Below are 17,395 nucleotides of genomic sequence, written 5' to 3'. Positions count from 1 at the left end.
GAAACATCCTAGTTCTATCATGGTGACCAAAAGCAATTCTATGGGAGAACCGGAATAATTCAGAGCTTGATACAAGTATGACTGACCTAAAAGAGAATATAAACTGAATCTTTTGTATGCTTAGAAGAAATCATAGGATTACCTTCAGCTGTAAATAACAGGAACCTGACTCATTTATCTTTGATACAAGAAGTCCAGAAGTGGTATTTCTGGACTGGTACAGGTATAAACCAAGGCCCAGGCTCCGTCCAAACACCTAATGCCACACCATGTAAGCATTATCCTCAAGGTTGTAAGATGGTTGTACCACATCCTGGCTAGAAGAAATGGGTAAGGGGAGAGCAAAAAGCAAGTATCTGCTGAGTCTTTTTTTAAATCACCTGTATCAATTTTATCAATAATCTTTCTAAAGACCCCACCACCTGGTAGATTTCCACTGTTCACTAAATTACATGACAATGGAGCCTTGAAGATGAATATTTTTAACTGGACTCATTGTTATTCTTGACAAAGTCAGTCGGGAAGGGTATTTTGGGAATGACTGGAAAGACAACAAGCAATCAGTGCCACAAAACAAGACATTACGGAGTCTAGAAACAGGACAACCTTCCTCTGATACTGTCCAGGAAGGACGATGCCAACCAGCCCACTGACAGGAGTTGGATGGAGCAGCTTTCCTAGATCTTGGAATCTGCCATTGAGATCATCTAACTCCATGTTGCCAAAGAACCTAATAGTCATATGCCCACCCACATAAGCTTTGCTACATGGACAGAGTGCACTGGCCAGCCAATGCCTTCATCCTAACATTTTTATTTTTATTGTAAGTGAAGTAGCCTTACACTTCACCACGTAACCACTTGTGGATTTAAGTTTCCTCCCTCAGTCCCTGAGGACTGGGGAACTCTGGATCCACCATCAAAATCAATCTCTCGTAGTTCTACTTCGGCTGAAATAGTTTTACACTTTAAAATTATTTTGCATAGGATTGTAGACATATATTTTTATAGGATTTGACAAAATATATTAAACTCTGAAGTTGCTATTTACTTATCTTGACATCTTCCCTAGACTAATACCTAAATACACAAAATTTGGTTGTAATCATGACCATCAACTAAGAAAGAATACTCAGTTTAGAAGAGGAAGAAACTGGCTAAGTTAGACTAGAACTATACTAACTCTTTAAATTCAAGGCAAGTCATATGTTTATTTTGGCTGGGAAGCACTTCCTGATTATACGTATTTGGTAGTAGGTTGATTTTTTTTTTAACTTCTCAATATACTCAATTTGGAATCTCCCTTGAAATATGCCACATACTAACAAGGCACAAAGTGAACAGACATAGGTGAATAGCTTCTATCAGTGTATACAATGCTTCAAATATCCTTACCTAATGTTAGGTGATTGTACCAGAAGATAAAAATTATCTGATAAACACCTACTTATTAGGTAAGTGTCAGGTGCTTATATGTATTACCTTTTTTAACAACTATAGCCCTGAAATAAAGCTATTATTATTTCTAGATTAGAAGTGAGAAAGCTGAGGTTTGGAGAGAATAGGTAACTTGCTAAAGGCACACAACTATAAGTGGCAGAGAACGGATATTCACAGCGTCTCTCTGCTGCCCAAACCTGAACTCTTTCCGCTTCACCGCTGTGCCTCCCTGTACTTCTCTTTCTAGTGTTGTAAGTCTGAGCTTTCGGGTAAGGAATCATTGCAGTTTTGAACTAGAATAGACATTAGAGTTCACATGGTACAAAACAGTAAAACCAATACTGTTCAAGAAAAACTGTGGGACTTACCCCAGAGCTATTTGACTTCCAATCTAGTGTTTGCCTTATACCAAGGTCCCCCAGCCCCTTCTTGACCTCTGTTGAGTGCCAGCTCCCTACAAAGGTAGCATCACTATTTCACATGCAACTGCAATGATGAGCCTCGGCAATGAGATCAGCAAGAAAATGAGCTGCCTTTAGATTCAAGCTAATTCATTGTGCAGCCTCCTATGTGTATATATGTGCTCAGGTGCATCAGATTCTACAGTTTGACCACATAATTGACAGCAGGGAAAGTAGCTAACTCAGCATTAAACAGCTTCATGCTTGAGAGTTCTTCTGAGAGATTTTACAGTACAGGAGGAAGGGCCCACTTTTCTATTAGAAATGGCTAACCCATAATTTTCAAAAAGGGCAACTGCTCATCCCAGAGAGAGAACATTTTTAAAGAGCAATACAGAAACGTACTCACCCGCATCTATTATTGCAACATCCAATGAGTCCAATAAATGTACTGCTATTTTTCAGAAGAGAGAAAAGGAATAGAAATGGTGACAGGAAATATGAAGGGAAGAAAGAAAAAGAGAAAGAACAGAAAGCAAAGAAGCAGAGTCGTAAAGCAGAAAAGAGGAGAGGGAAAGCAAGGACCTGTGACGTGGTCAAAGGGAGCAAGAGAAGACAGACAATAAAAACATTCAGGAGGAGGAAAAAAGGGACCAAGGGAGAAAGCGGGTGAGATACAGATGGGAGGAAAGGGGCAGAGCAGGAAAGGCAGAGATGATTCTGAGGCAAGTGTAGCAGTCATTGGGAAACCGTTATCACTCCTTCTCTAAGTCCCCTGGTCCATGGGCACCAATATACATCAATAACCAGTCCTATCTGAAACACTCATGAGCTCTCCTATAGTTTCAAAGAGTCCTCTAATCAAAATTTAATGTATTTTGTTTTAAAAATAAAGTTTTATTTTTCTCAGGAGAGATAATTCAGCATTAAACAATAACCTGGGTTTTCAGTGTTTACTTTGGAACCTTGGAGTTCCCATAACTATCTCTTTGTGGCATTCAAAGCGATCTAATTCCTTAGCTTTGTTTTTTGAGTGATTTGGACTACTTTAAAGCACAAATCAAATTTTGTACTGATCCTTCCATACACCCCCAAACCCAGTTGTTATCGTTGGTTCCTACAGCAGATCAAATAAAGAAGGGAAAAAAAGGTACAGCTTTAGAGAGCCACACATTTTAGAAATAATTGGTTAACCCAGTGGTCGGCAAACCGCGGCAGCCGCGGTTTGCCGCTCTGTTGACTAATGAGTTTGCCGACCACTGGGTTAACCCATAAGCACAGCATTCAACCCTTCAGAAGCTCTGCTGTCAAAAAGATGAGCATAGCAGGAGACCACGGTGAAAATTACTCTCTGGGCTACACAACTGATAACAACGTGCAATCATGTCATAGGGATTTCCTGAGAGTGAAGAATAATTACACACACACACACACACACACACACACAACAACAACAACAACAAAAAACACCCTGTTTGAACAGTCACTATGGGATCTTCGTATTTGAAAATTCAATTGCAATTGCTGAAAATGTGTTTTTTACACTTTTTTGCCTAAAGTTTATTAGATTAAAATCATATACTTTGGTTATTTTATAATGACTCAAAAGTTGGGGGAATAATCACTCAATCGTTTCTTGAAACCAAAATATTTAGATAAATGTATTTCCTATTTTATACGTGTTATGTCATCACTCAGACACAGCCTAAACCTCTTCTCTGTTCCTAGTGAACCTACCCATCCAAACAAATGCCCTGCCTTTCTTCTCTTCCTGACAGGGTGGAGCCAACCACATTTTCTATTTCTGTATGACATAAAGAATTTTAAATTTAAAAACATAAAGCATTTAAACTTCACATTTTTGTGTGAGAATATATACATTTTTTAAATGCCAGTGTTTAAAAAGTACTAGTCACTCAATTTATGTTTTTTTCAAATGTAAATAAATTGAAATAAAGGGATCAGTGCATCAGAAACTATTTGTAAAGATTAAAGACACAAAAAGTAAGTGTCAAAGTAGCATTTGAAATAATCAAAACAATTATAGCTTAATATGCAACATATCCTATGTAACTGATAATGCAAGGTTCCCAGATCATTCTATAAACTTGACCAGTTCTAAAGAGGGGAAAAAAAAGAGAGAGAGAGAGAGAGCTATTTCCTTTAGAATGAAACTAATTTATAAAAAAAATTGGGAGTCAATAGTATTGACTTAAAAAATTTTTTTTTTTAATCCTCAGAGAATATTTTTTTCATTCGTTTTAAAGAGAATGGGAGGGAGGAGGGGGAGAGAGAGAGAAACATTGACATGATAGAGACACATCAATTAATTGTCTCCCAGTGACTGGGGCCAGGGATCAGAACCTGCAACCAAGGTACATGCCCTTGACCAGGAATCGAACCCTTGACCTTCTGTCTGCAGGCCAACGCTCTAACCAGTGAGCACACTGGTCAGGGCTACTTTAAAATCTAATTAAAATAGCTATCACCTACTCTTTAAAGATGAAAAAAATTTTCCAAGACAGTTCTGTAAAAATTATACTTACAGTATTAAATGATACAACTTTCTTATTTAATCTTTAACATTTTTTATGAAAATTTTAAAAGTTTAAAATAAAGATTCATAAAATCAGAGGGAAATATCCTAATTAAATACTTTCTTGTAGTGTGGTGAGTGAAGTAAGAATATCTGCATAAATAAGTTGTTTTCAATAATTCTAAAGACCTGTTCTTTTTTTATTAATGACTGGAATTGAAACACACAGGAAATATAAATTAAAGCAACATTTATGATTTAAGAAACAATCTAAACCACTTCAGCAAAATGTGTTTGAAATAAATTATAGAAAGTGAGATGAAATACATGACAAGTAAAGCAAAATGCTTTAAATGCTCAATTTTCTTAGTCACTCACAAGAAGGACACAGCTGTAGTTCACTTATAAATTGTATTTGACAAATGATTCTGAGAGTTTAAATATACTGATTCTGGCATCTGAGACATTTAAGGATAAATAACCATACAGCTGATCAACAGTAACCTTAGCAAGAGCAGATCACTTTAATTCAAATATTAAAATCAGTCCTTTGAACAGAATTTAATCTGGAGTATATTACCAAAAATTATGGCTGACATATATCATTCCTATATTGGAAAGGTCATTATATTGCATTGCCTTTGAACAGTGATTTTAAAATAACAACCAGTTGATTGCAGAACATACGTATGTATAATAGTAATGCTGACAATTGTTACAACAAAGTACCCTATATATTTTATCCTGATTGTTTCTTTTTTTCAGGTAAATGTTCTGTTTTAGCAGTAGGAATTTATTTTCCCACCCACCTCACAATATGATTAAATAAATAATGGAATGGAAATGTACATGAAAAAATTATTGGTAGGGATTTTAAAAATACAGAAAACATCCCATTTTAAAAGCATCATGCCATATCACCACTTCATTTCTGCTTAAGGCATAATTTTTTCCCTCAAATCAGTATCTTAGAGCAAATTTTGCACTGTAATTGAACATTTTCCCCACCTTATGCCATTCTAATAACAGAGATTCTAGTCACCTGAAATTTATATAATGTAACCTCAATTTAAAAATTTATTTATTTTTTTAAAAATTCAGACAAATTTTCTCAAGCACTTTGGGCACTCAGATACCTATGCGTGGCCTTCACGGAAGTTTTTTGTAAGGTCTGACCTCTCCTGATGGTCACTGAGTAAAGCCAATCTTGTGAGTAGATGGGTCCTTACTAACATGATTTCGGTGGTATATCGTCTTTCTTCCCCAAAATGATGCCAAAATTCCTTCAAACAAAAAGGGAAAAAAAAATCTTTCCACTGTTGTGACTGAGATTGTGGGAGAATTTAATATTGACAAATATTGATATATTCACTATAAATTAAATGGGGGGAGGGGCTGCCAACAACAACAACAAAAAAGGTGTCTAGATACCTGACCTGTGGGGGAGAAAAGAGGGATTATCATGGGAAAGGAAAGGTGCAGGCGTCAACTCAACATCTACTTGTTTCACAATCCGGCCTGATCCCTAGCAGAAGGAGCAGTGAATCACCAGGCATCACTAGGAAATAGGATGGCTACCTGACTGGACCATCTAGATTTCCACTTACTATTTTCCCATCTGCAACTTTGTACCAAGAAAAAAACAAAAATAAAAAATGCAGGTTTGGGCCTGGAAACCATGATGTGGAAAATGACAATATTTTTGGATTTGTGCAAAAAAAGGAAATTCTACAAAAAAAAAAATTCTGACCCTGAGACCTTTCTTTTTTTATTCAACAGGATGTTATATGAGACCTCTTTTTGCTGAGCTTCTGCACTGTGGTGGTGTGGTGGACTCATTTAAAGACACCATAGTTCATTGTGACTAACAGAGTTTAAAGGAAGATGACAACAGGGGTACCAAATGGCACCCCTTTATTAAGAGATGAGAACTAGCAGAAGTAACCATGCACTGTTTACAGAGTTGCCAAAACCGCAAAAAGGTGGATATACTACTTAACATTGGAAATATGTAACAATCTGTTAGACACACAAGTTCTTTAGTATTATATTCTTGGTTCTGTTTTTTCTCCAAAATTGATTTTCAATGTAAATCTCTAATAAGTGTGACACATACAGAGAGCCATGATTTTGAACCACTCTTATACCAGACTGACATTTGCCTTTCCATTTCACGTTCCAAGCTCTGTCACACAGCACCAGGGTCAGAAGGCAGCTGACATCATTTCATTTACAATAATGTTCTGGGTAAGGTGCCGTTCTACATACCACCTCTCTTTCAATGCATTCATTTAGGCAAAAAAGACAGCCATCAGCTGCACCCAAACACGATTCCTTCAAATGCTGAGTTCAATGCTAATCATAGGTAAGAATGATTTTTTTTTTGATATACTGCTATGTTTTAAAGACTTAGAAGGTCAGAAATAAAGTCTGACACTAATATTTTACTGATGTCTTAGCTTTAAAAATTTTTGGCCGAATGACCTATTTTGTTCTCATATAAAAGGAGTCAACCACAAAAGTATATTAGGTAAAGTTTTCAGCAGCTCAATTTTTAAAAGACACTATATAATTAATTTTTAATATTAATTTTTAAAAGGCTAAGAGAAAAAGAGATGCATGTAAGCATCGTTACATTTTTAAATATTTCTTCTACCTGTAGAACATTTTATAGGGAAAAACTCTTTCTGAAGGTCTATAGCTACAACCAGTTTCAAAACCTAAATATTGATAAAAGAGGTAACAGAAATTTCATATCTGACATTAACTATTCTCAAACCTTATCATAATTTGATCTTCTTAGCCTCACATAATAAAATTTCTCTACCTTTTCTGGTAGTGGAAAAGAGGTACAAATCAAGACTTTCCCCCCAATGTCCAACTTGAAGTATTACACTTTATTCTTACTCTGTGTCATCCATCCCTTTTCAGATTTAGGGATGTGATTATGGTCAGGCTTAGGGTGACTTACATTTCCTAGATTTATCGCAAAAGCAAATACTATATCATATTTTGGTATTTTCAAGTTTTCTATGCTGACACCTTACAAAGAATGTGGAAAACGGGCTTTGTATTATCACATGGTCTTCCGCCACGACCTGATAATCATACCTTTTAGCTCAGCCTTGTCTCACTTACTTACCACTCTCACAGCTACTAACAGGCAAGCACCCTCACTAAGGGCTACCCAGAGTGACTGGCTCAGTCTTTGGGTTAGATCGGCGTTGCCATATTGGCTGATCTTTCCACTTACAGACGCCAGAAAAAACACAAGAATGCTCTTGGGAAGAGAATGTGGTAAGCCCTTTTATTCAAGAAGAGACTAGTTATAGAAAATTAATTTTCCAAAGTCTAAAATTCCACCAAATTAAACTGCTTTACAGACAAGACTGCCACCATGCCACAAGAAAGTTGTAAAAGCACTCATTTAAATCTCTAGAAAGCATTTATTTAGGCTTAACATTTTAAGGTAGACATAAAGGTGTGTATTATTTAATTGAAAACTTAAGGATTCTTCATTTTTATATGCATGGTTATCTGAAATGCCAGCTGGTCCATGGATTATCTCCTGCTATGTAAATAATTGTTAGCCTACAAGAGATCAAAACTATGAGATGACTAGACAATAGTTTCTATTTGGTTAGGTATAAGAATTTTTTGCCTTGGAATTCTTATTTAAATAGTGCCTGTTGTGGCTTGAAAGCTCCATAGAAGTGAAATATTAAGAAGTTCCAGCAGAAATACAGAAAAAATAGACAATACCTTTTTATTTTCCCACAAACTGGATTTACTAGTCTAAAATATTAAAAATACATGCAGCACATAAAATTATATTTGTTGGAGGTAAATTTTACTTCTTCAGTAATATTTAATTTTGCTGAAGTACTCTATAATGATCCTTTTTAAAAAGGTACTTTTAAATTATAAGGGCCTCCCAGCCCCTACCTGGAAATTAGAGCTGCACAAATAGAAGACAAAGTCATTAATGAACATCACAGAGATCATTTCAAGTATAAACAGCACGTTTAAAGTAACAGAGGAATGAGGAAAAGCATCATTACTAACGTTTAAACACTTTTAAAAGAATGGAGAGCTAGGGCAGCCGCCAGCTTTAGGACGGCTGCTGGATACTGAATAAAATAAAGGGACCCCTGGCTGGTGAGCAGCGGGAACTTTGCCGCGGGCTGGCGACCGCGCGGGGCGGCCGAAGACCGGGGCGCGTCAATCTGTCACCAGACCATCCGGAAAGCCCGGTGCCAGCCCCAGCGTCAGCCGCGGACCCTTCAGGGGGGAACCAGGAGCAAGACAAAGGTCTGGATCCAAGTACTGGGGTTAAGGAAACAAGATGCGCGGGTTCATTCAAAGTGTCAGCTGCATGAACTAGGAGTGAGGGGGCAAGACCCGACCCCCGAGAATTCTCAGGCATCTCTTACACCTTCCAGCCCATTACGATGAGATAGATGCGTGAGGGGAGTGTGATGTGTGTGCAGGGTACTTAATAAACCCCGACTCCATTCTCACTAACTTTGTTCTGCGTCCCTCCACAGGACGCAATGTTGAGGGAAGGTTCTTGTTTAAATGGCCCCTTGGGAAAAGGAGAAGAAAACGCTGCGCTGCGGACGCACCGGGTCAGGTGGCGAGCGCGGAGATGCCTTGGTACCTACCATGGTATTCTTGTCCCGGTACGTAGTAGGTGGGGTTGCCCGCAATGTGCAGGGAAATGAGCACCTCGCCTTGCTCCCCATCCCCTTCCAGCTCCCCGTGGTGGGTGCACAGGAAAAAGAAGGGCGAGAAGCGGGGGTAATAGCCCACCGCCGCGCGCACCCTCAGCGTCGCCCCCAGCAACAGCGCCAGGAGGAAAGTCCGCGCGGCCCATCCACTGCGCTCCATGCCGCCGCGCGCTCCGAGCACCGCTCGCTCATTCAGTTTTGGAGACGCCGGGACGGAGAAGCCACACGGAGGGAAGGCGAGAAGGCGGCGGAGGGGAGCAGAGCGGGCTCGGGAGCCAAGCCCCGCAGGGAAGTTCAGCGGGAGACCCCGGCTCCCAAAGTTTCTTTGGGCCACGCTTGAGCGGGGCCGGATCTGTGGGCGCCGAGAGCGCGTCGTCCAAGCCACTGCGCGCTGCAGCTGCCACTGCCTCCGCGCAACGCCCCTCGGCCAGTCCTGGGAAAGCGCCCGCCCCCCTCCACACCTTCTTAAAGCCCCGGGCGCCGAGTCCCGCCCCTCCCGCACCGCCGCACGTGTCCCCGCCGCTCCTCCGCCTCCGAGCACCGCCCCCCGCGCGCGCGCCCGCCCGCCCCTGTCCTCCCAAGCTCCTTCTCCCGCACCTCGCGCGGTGCGAGGCTCAGCCTCCCGGAGCTCAGGTCGCACCCGAAAAGGCCGCTGAGGTTCACAAGCTGGCGGGGTCCGAGGGTACTGTCGAGGGTCACAGGGTGCGAGAATCTCCGTGCGGGACGTAAATGCCTCGGAGAGAAAGAACCTCCTGCCTAGCTCTCTGGAGGAGTAAAAGAAGTGCACCGACCTTCCCCTTTGGCCCTCAGATTTCCTCTTTTCCTGAGAGGAGGCGTGGGGGCAGGAGAGAGGCGGTGGGGACGGAGCTGGCGCCGGGTTCTTTGTCTGCGCCGGCTGCGCCCCGCGCCCCTGGGGGCTCGCCCACCTCGGAGCCGGAGCGGCCCGCACTTCTTCTGAGGATCGCCCGCGGCCCCGAACCCTGAGCGGCCCCTACGCCCTCTTCCCATCCAGGCCTCGAGTCCCTTCTGTTGCCCCTACTCTGCTTCTCGCTGCAGCCACAAAGCCTCATCTGTAGCCGGATTTAAAATGAGATTAAAGGAAAGTGGAATTGGCAGCCTCGAGTGGTGCCTGGAAATGGTGATTTGTGCAGCCCGGGTGTGGGGAATTGTGTGGCAGGAAGGGCTGGCGGAGCCGAGCCCCGACAGGCGCTCTTCGCTGGACTGTTCTGTTATTCATTGCTGCTGGTTCTTCAGGCGAGATGGTTGTAATTTTTTTTTTTTAAATCAGTGTTTATTACCTTTAAATGTCAGCTACGACCAATGTCCCTGTAATGGGGGAAGGGGAAAACGTTCTGGGGAGATGCTGGCAGCGGTGATGATTGAATCGCGTGGTAATGAGCTACTGCACATAAGACTGCGGGGAAGTGAAATATAAAGCACGTTTTTAACCGAGGACGGCAGGCAGGGCCCTGCGGCATTCGGAGATGGGGAGTGGGGTTGCCAGGTTTTAATGCCTCTCCCCACCCAACCCTGGCTTACCACCAAGCCCAGATAAACCCGCATACAGAAATGAGAAGATTATAAAATTGGAAGGGATGGTGTCTTTGCCTGTATTTGTAGGGAGCGGAGGTGGGGGGTGAAAGGCAAGGTCCAGGGAGGAGAACTCCACAGTCATTTAGTTACAAAAAGAAGAAATTGTGTTTTTCCTCTTACCCCACCTGAGTTCAGGCAGGTAGAAAGGGCCCACTTATAGCTGCCTTCAAAATCCCTGGGGGCTCAACTGCTGCATATATATTTGATGTAATAATCGTTACCACTGCAGCCCGGTGATGGGTGCAGGCTCTATGAGCTGTAGGTAAGTTACCTCATTTAATCCTCCAACCACCCAGAGAGGCAAAAATGATCCCAGTTTCCCAAGGGAGGAAAGGTCAGAAATGTTCATTTGCCCAGTGTCAGTAACAAAGACTGGATGCTAGGCAGCCTGGCTGCTGGTTCCAGTCTCTACCCTGCAACCATCTACAACCCTAGTTAGAGGGGAAGCTACCACCACCTCCTGTTCTGGGCAGGCAATGTTTTCCACTAGAATTACAAGAAATTCACCCACAACTGGCAAGACTATTGCCATGTCTTCCAGTTCAGTTATGTGAATATAACCTAAGACAAAAATGAATCACTTCTAGAAAGAATCCAAAACGAGTGAACGTTTTAATTTTTTTTGTATTTATTGAAGTGACATTGGCTAATAAAATTAGACAGGTTTCAAGTGTCCAACTCTATAAAACATCATCTGTATATTGCATCGTGCATTCACCACCCAAAGTCAAGTCTCCTTCCATCATATATTCCCCCTTTACCCTCTTCTACTTCCCCCAACTGTTGAACATTTTCAGTTAGCACTTTGAAAATGTTTACCCTGTGCTAAGCACTGTCCTAAGTACTTTACACCTATACTTAATCTTCATAACAGCCCTATCCTATTGATATCCTCATTTTGCATATAATGAAACTGAAGCACAGGGAGATCAAGTAACTTGTCCAAGGTCACACAGCTAAGTGAGAGCTATAACTTGAACAGTCCCAGCACCTAACCCCAGGAAACGCCTCTAAGGAATGCATGTTGATGTTGTTAGAGGGATGGGAAGAGAACTGTTCTTTATCTAAGGTCAGATTACCCCGCTTAGTCTTTATATTAACTTGTGAAGTAGGTATAATTATCATCTTTTAGAAGAGAAAGTTGAGATCCATAAAAATTGAGTTATTTGTGAAGGGCACTCAGTAAGAAGAGAAGCCTGGGATCAAATCTGGTCATGCTCGGTCCCTGGTGGCTGCTGAAATCATCTTTAGTCAAGCACTGACACTTGACCCAGGACATACCTGGCACTTCCTTACCAAAAGGTCCCCTCTTTCCACTCAGCACAGGTACGCTCTTGGGCACCACTCACCATGGCTTTCTTAACATTCCGTTTATGTGGCCAAGTTTATTCTTCAGTCTTCCCTTTTTTTGTGCTTTCTTCACTTTTTACAACATTACTTTGCTATGTGCATTCAGGTGACTTTTATACTCTTAACTACTCAGGCTCCAATCTCCGACTCCAGCCCTGTGGTTGTTCATTAACAGGCCCGGAGACTGTTTAATAACGCCCTTAGTGGTGTTGAGCTGCTTAAGAAGAGAGCAGATGTACACTCCACTTAGTAGTCCTTTAGACCAGACTGTGTCACACATCTCTGAGAATTCCTGGGTTGAATACACTTCAACCAGTTATTATTAACACTTTTTAATAACCTTAAAAATAAATCAGGAAAATACATAAGACGGGTATAGAAGCACCTTGAACATTAGGAAGAGCATCATCCTACCAGAGCGGTTTACTTTAAGTCACACAGTAAAGTGGCATCCAAAACTTCCAGTTTCCCAGCTTGTGTGCTAAACCTTAGACCTTACTTATTACATAAACATCAAGAATATCTGTCTCACAACAATAACAACAAAATAAAACATACACATGGTCTAATGAAGAAAAACATGGGAGGTCAGATCTTATCTATTTCATAAAAAATAATAATATTCGTCCGATGCACAAAAATCTACAAACCTTCAAACTAAATGGAAAATTAGAGAAATGCTTTTCAAGAAAAATAGGTTATATTCAATAAAATCTACACACATAGAAAAGGTGGTGTCAGGAGTGAGAAATGAGTAAATCTTTGGAAAAGGGAGTTGAAAATGGGATAAGATTTCTTTATAATTAAAAGAGCTATGAAGTGCTAATTAGTGTACCAAAAAATTATACTTAAGCATCCTTGGACTGTAAATCCTTTCTTGAGAATAAGAAATTATCTCCCAGTATTAAATTTTAATCATAACACAGTGGGAATTAAATATTATATATAATATCAGAACTACATCCTATATAATAAAAGCCTAATATGCTAAGTGTCTGGTTGTCTGTTCAACCAATCAAAGTATAATATGCTAATGATATGCTAAGGCCACTCAACCGCTCGCTATGACCTGCACTGACCACCAAGGGGCAGACAGTCAACTGGTCGACCAGTCGCTATGATATGCACTGACCACCAGGGGGCAGACCCTCCAACTGGTAGGTTAGCTGGCTGCTGGGGTCCCACCAATCGGGGACTGAGATGGGCCAGACATGCCCTGGAGCTTTCCTGCGGTTCCTCCCCGGCTGGCCAACCTCCCACATCTGCGTCCCTCCCTGGCCCTGATCATGCACCAGTGGCATCCCTCGGCCTGACCTGCACCCTTTTGCAATCCGGGACCCCTCAGGGGATGTCAGAGAGCCAGTTTTGGCCCAATCCTGCAGGCCAGGCCAAGGGACCCCGCTGGTGCACAAATTCGTGCACTGGGCCTCTAGTATACATACATATGTATGTGTGTGTGTATGTGTGAGTATATATGTCTATATCTATACCTATATCTATATCTAACCTATATATATCAGATCCACAACTTTCAAAACATAGGGAGATGAGGAATCTAAATGAGATACCAAATGAAGACATTAAGGCTCTTAAGTAAAAAAAGGTAAGCTAAGTCTTTAGGGAATGAAATTTCACTGAGAAAGGTAAGATATTTGAGTACTGGCTGTGATATACCTCTCCTGTCAGAACATGTTACTTAATGCATCCCAAATTAAAATACTGAGATGAGATAAGCCCTTGGCCAATAAAAAATCATTTATATAAAATTTCTGCAAAAGAAACCAATTTCTTAACACTAAAAATCCCTTTTTAAAACTTCTCTGTTTCCAGGGATTTGCAAATGCTGTTTCCTCTCTCTGGAATGTCCTTCCCATTTCTAGAGTCTTAACGGCACACCCTCAGGCTTCCCTTCCCCCACCCACCTCACCCCTCACTTAGATTCTATCTATCAACTCATCCTCAGTATCTCTACTTACACACTTTTTACCTCTGAGAGACCTTTCCTGACCAGCAATCCCCCTTCCCAAATAAAGTTCTCTAGATCTGCATTGTCCGTTATGGTAGCCCTAACCTAAAAATTGAAATTAAATAATATTTAAAATTAAGTTATTTAGCCACACTAGACATATTTCAAGGTTTGAGACCACATGTGGCTAGTATTTATTGGTCAGAGCACTTATAAACTGTGATGGTTAATTTTAGGTGTCAACTTGACTGGCCTAAGAGATGCTCAGATAGCCGGTAAAATATTGTTTCTGAGTGTGTCTATTAGGGTGTTTATGGAAGAGATTAGCATTTCAGTTGGTGAACTGAGTAAAGCAGATGGCCCTCTCCAATTTTGGTGGGCATCATCCAATTTGTAGAAGCCAAAATAGAACAAAAAAGTGGAGGACGGGTGAAGTTACTCTGTCTGATTGAGCGGAGGTATCTCTCTTCTCCTGCCCTCAGACATCTGCACTTCTGGTTCTTAAGACTCAGATCAGGACTTACACTATCAGACTGGATTGCACCACTGGCTTTCCAAGTTCTCCAGCTTGCAGATGGCAGATCATGGGGCTTCTCAGCTTCTATAACCACGTGAGCCAATTCCTATAATAAATAAGTATATATATATTTAAATTCTGCTGTTGGGGATAGCAAGACTGCACCAGATGTTAGCCCAGGGGGGTCAGACCAGACCAGGGTTCAGCAACCAAGGTACTTGAGTTCTGGGAAAGAATTCAGAGCCAAGACTCAAGCTATAAGAGAACATTTATTTGGAAAATCAAGAGGTAGAGGAGGTAATTCGTAGAAGAATTGGGCTTAGGCATTCTCAAAGTGAAAAATATAATAACCAAAATTTAGAACTTTAAGGACAGAGACATCTGTTTCTGACAGTATGTAGTACAATACATTCTTGGAGGCCCTCTTCCTATAAAACAAGTAGAACCAGTATAAAAAATACTTTCCTTGCATTATTAGGCTTATAGAAAGTAAAGGAAATTGCTAAGAGACCAAAGCATTTTAAAAGGGAACCAGCCATGAGGAAAACCAGAACCTGTGCAGTGAACACATATACATGTGGTTCCCGATTATATTGGAGACCCAATATATTAGCAGGTGATAGTGAAGACCCAAAGAGGGAAAAAATGGACTTTACAATAAAGGTGCTGAGTCTATTGGTTATCCATATGGAACATAACAAAACTGGACCTCTACCTCCTAACTAAAGCCACAGGCTTAACTGTCGGGCCTGTTGCTTGCACGAGACTCCTCCAGGGCCTGGGGTGGAGGGAGGGGACTAGAAATGGGTTCACATGGTCATGTTTTTGTAAAAATTGAAAAGTAAGATACTTGGACCACATTGGATAAGATCACTGTCGCTTTTGAGTCTAACTACCTCTTCGTCACATTTCTCTTTGTGTAAATTGTCACTGGAGTGGCTGTGAGCATTTTGGGGGCTATGACTAAAGGGAAGTCGATTTGGAGATTCACTGCATTTGAGTTTAGTTGGGTATATTTATGTGGTTTACAGTTAGTGTTTATTCACTGATGCTATTGCTGGCTTCTGTTTCAGTAAAGAATGACTTTCAGAAATATTTCTGCTTTCACTGTGTGGACCTAACTGGAGTCATGTGATGTAGGTGCCAATTAGAGGTTATAAAATAGACTATGTCCTATGGTCCCTGGCACTAGAAATATGTGGATAGTAGAGGAGTAACAAGATTTGAAATGTATGGAGTCAGAAGCTCAACTATGGAAAATTCTTCCAATCATAAGATGTTTCAGAAGTTCTGTCAGAAAACCATGAAATAATGCAGTGTTTACAATGGTAATGATATATTTTTATAGAATCACCTGAAATATAATTTAAATTAAGTGTAATTCCTATATTCAAAGGGTACAAACCTGTAGTATCACTACAAACAGCAAATACATCAATGAGTTTCAAAATTCCAAATCTATTAAATCACATATTTAGTGTGTCTGACCACACTGATAATATGATGGTTCCAGAAAAACAAAAACAAAAAAAATACACAAACTCAACACCAGTGCAGTAAAATGGCCTGAAGAATCAAGTGTTCCAGTGCCAAATCTAACATATTTATCAGTAAAATTAGATATGTAGTATTAGTATGAGTGATTTGATGATAATTGTATTTGACAGCTTTTGGTATGCCTTAAAATTAATTTTGTTTTTCATAATTATTGGTTATACCAATATTCAAATATGATGAGGGAAAAGTATTCTAAGGAGTGTCAAAAACATAAAACAAAAATTTTTTAAATGGTGTAAAGTTTTAAAATGTCAAAAACTATCTTATAACAACAGGACCAAAAACTGTAATAATAGTCAATGTCGTTAGGACAAAGAAAAGAATTAAGATAGCCAAGAATAAAAGGATGATAAAAATGAAAATAGAAGAGATTGAGAAAATTTTAAGTATTGCCCTCCTAAACATGAAATAAAGATGAGAAGATGAAAATAACATAAAGAAAAATACAGTTTATATGATTAATAGCATATACATCAAGGTCTGAAGCAGCTTCAATTTGACAAATTTATTGCATAAAAATCCAACTAACTTTGTAACTCACATATTCATTATAGTAATTTTTATAAGTCACAAGTAATTTGATTACCTACATGGAAGAATATAAAATGATACTACTCAGAGCAACACAACAACACAAGAACAAAATATGCCCTCTAGAAATGAAACAAAAATGTAAAATTATATACAGATAAAATTATAAAACAAATTTTCCAAGTTATTTAACTTCTAGGTAATGGTAGAAACCTAATTCAAGTATAGACAGACTGTTCCCTAGCAACTAACCACTACACTATTCATCCTTGAGTCAAAGAAGGGGAAATACCAGTGTCTTATACCAGATGACAAAATCCTGGAAAGCAAAGTAAAACAAGAAACAATTTCATACCTACTAGATTGTCAAAAGTTAAAAGTCTGACAATAGCAAGTATTGATGAGGCTATGAATTAATAAGAACTCTTACAAGTTATTGCTGGAATATAAATCATTGCAACCATCTGGAAAGCAATATTTCAATATCTAGTAAAGTTGAAGCAATAAAGTAATTTTGCCTTTAACTGTACACCAGAGAGACATGCCCAATGGGTGCAGAAGGAGAAATGTACAAGAATGCTAGTAATATTTTATTATTAGCAACAACAAAAAACACCTACATATCCATTAACTAAAGAATAAATGAGCCTTAACCAGTTTGGCTCAGTGGACAAGAGCTTCAGCCTGTGGACTGAAGGGTCCCAGGTTCGATCCAGTCAAGGGCATGTACCTTGGTTGCGGGCACATCCCCAGTAGGAGGTGTGCAGGAGGCAGC

General features: G+C 40.2%; 1 protein-coding gene across 5 annotated transcripts in view; it reads right to left on the bottom strand.

Moving 5' to 3' along the window:
* Positions 1-9,629, bottom strand: part of RELN (reelin) — a 462,208-nt gene extending 452,579 nt beyond the window's left edge. For 4 of the 5 annotated variants that reach the window (XM_080663650.1, XM_080663648.1, XM_080663649.1 and 1 more), the window contains exon 1: positions 9,041-9,629. In XM_080663650.1, coding sequence (XP_080519776.1) covers positions 9,041-9,266 — 226 coding nt within the window. In that variant the 5' untranslated portion in view covers positions 9,267-9,629. The remainder of the gene's footprint in view (positions 1-9,040) is intronic. The other variant, XM_080663651.1, reaches the window with a different exon arrangement.
* Between the last annotated feature and the right edge of the window lie 7,766 nt (positions 9,630-17,395).

This window comes from Plecotus auritus (genome assembly GCF_963455305.1).
Source record: "Plecotus auritus genome assembly, chromosome: 4".
In the NCBI taxonomy this organism is placed as follows: Eukaryota; Metazoa; Chordata; class Mammalia; order Chiroptera; family Vespertilionidae; genus Plecotus; species Plecotus auritus.
Note: the sequence above shows the minus strand (reverse complement) of the source record. Positions and strands in the feature narration are given on the sequence as shown.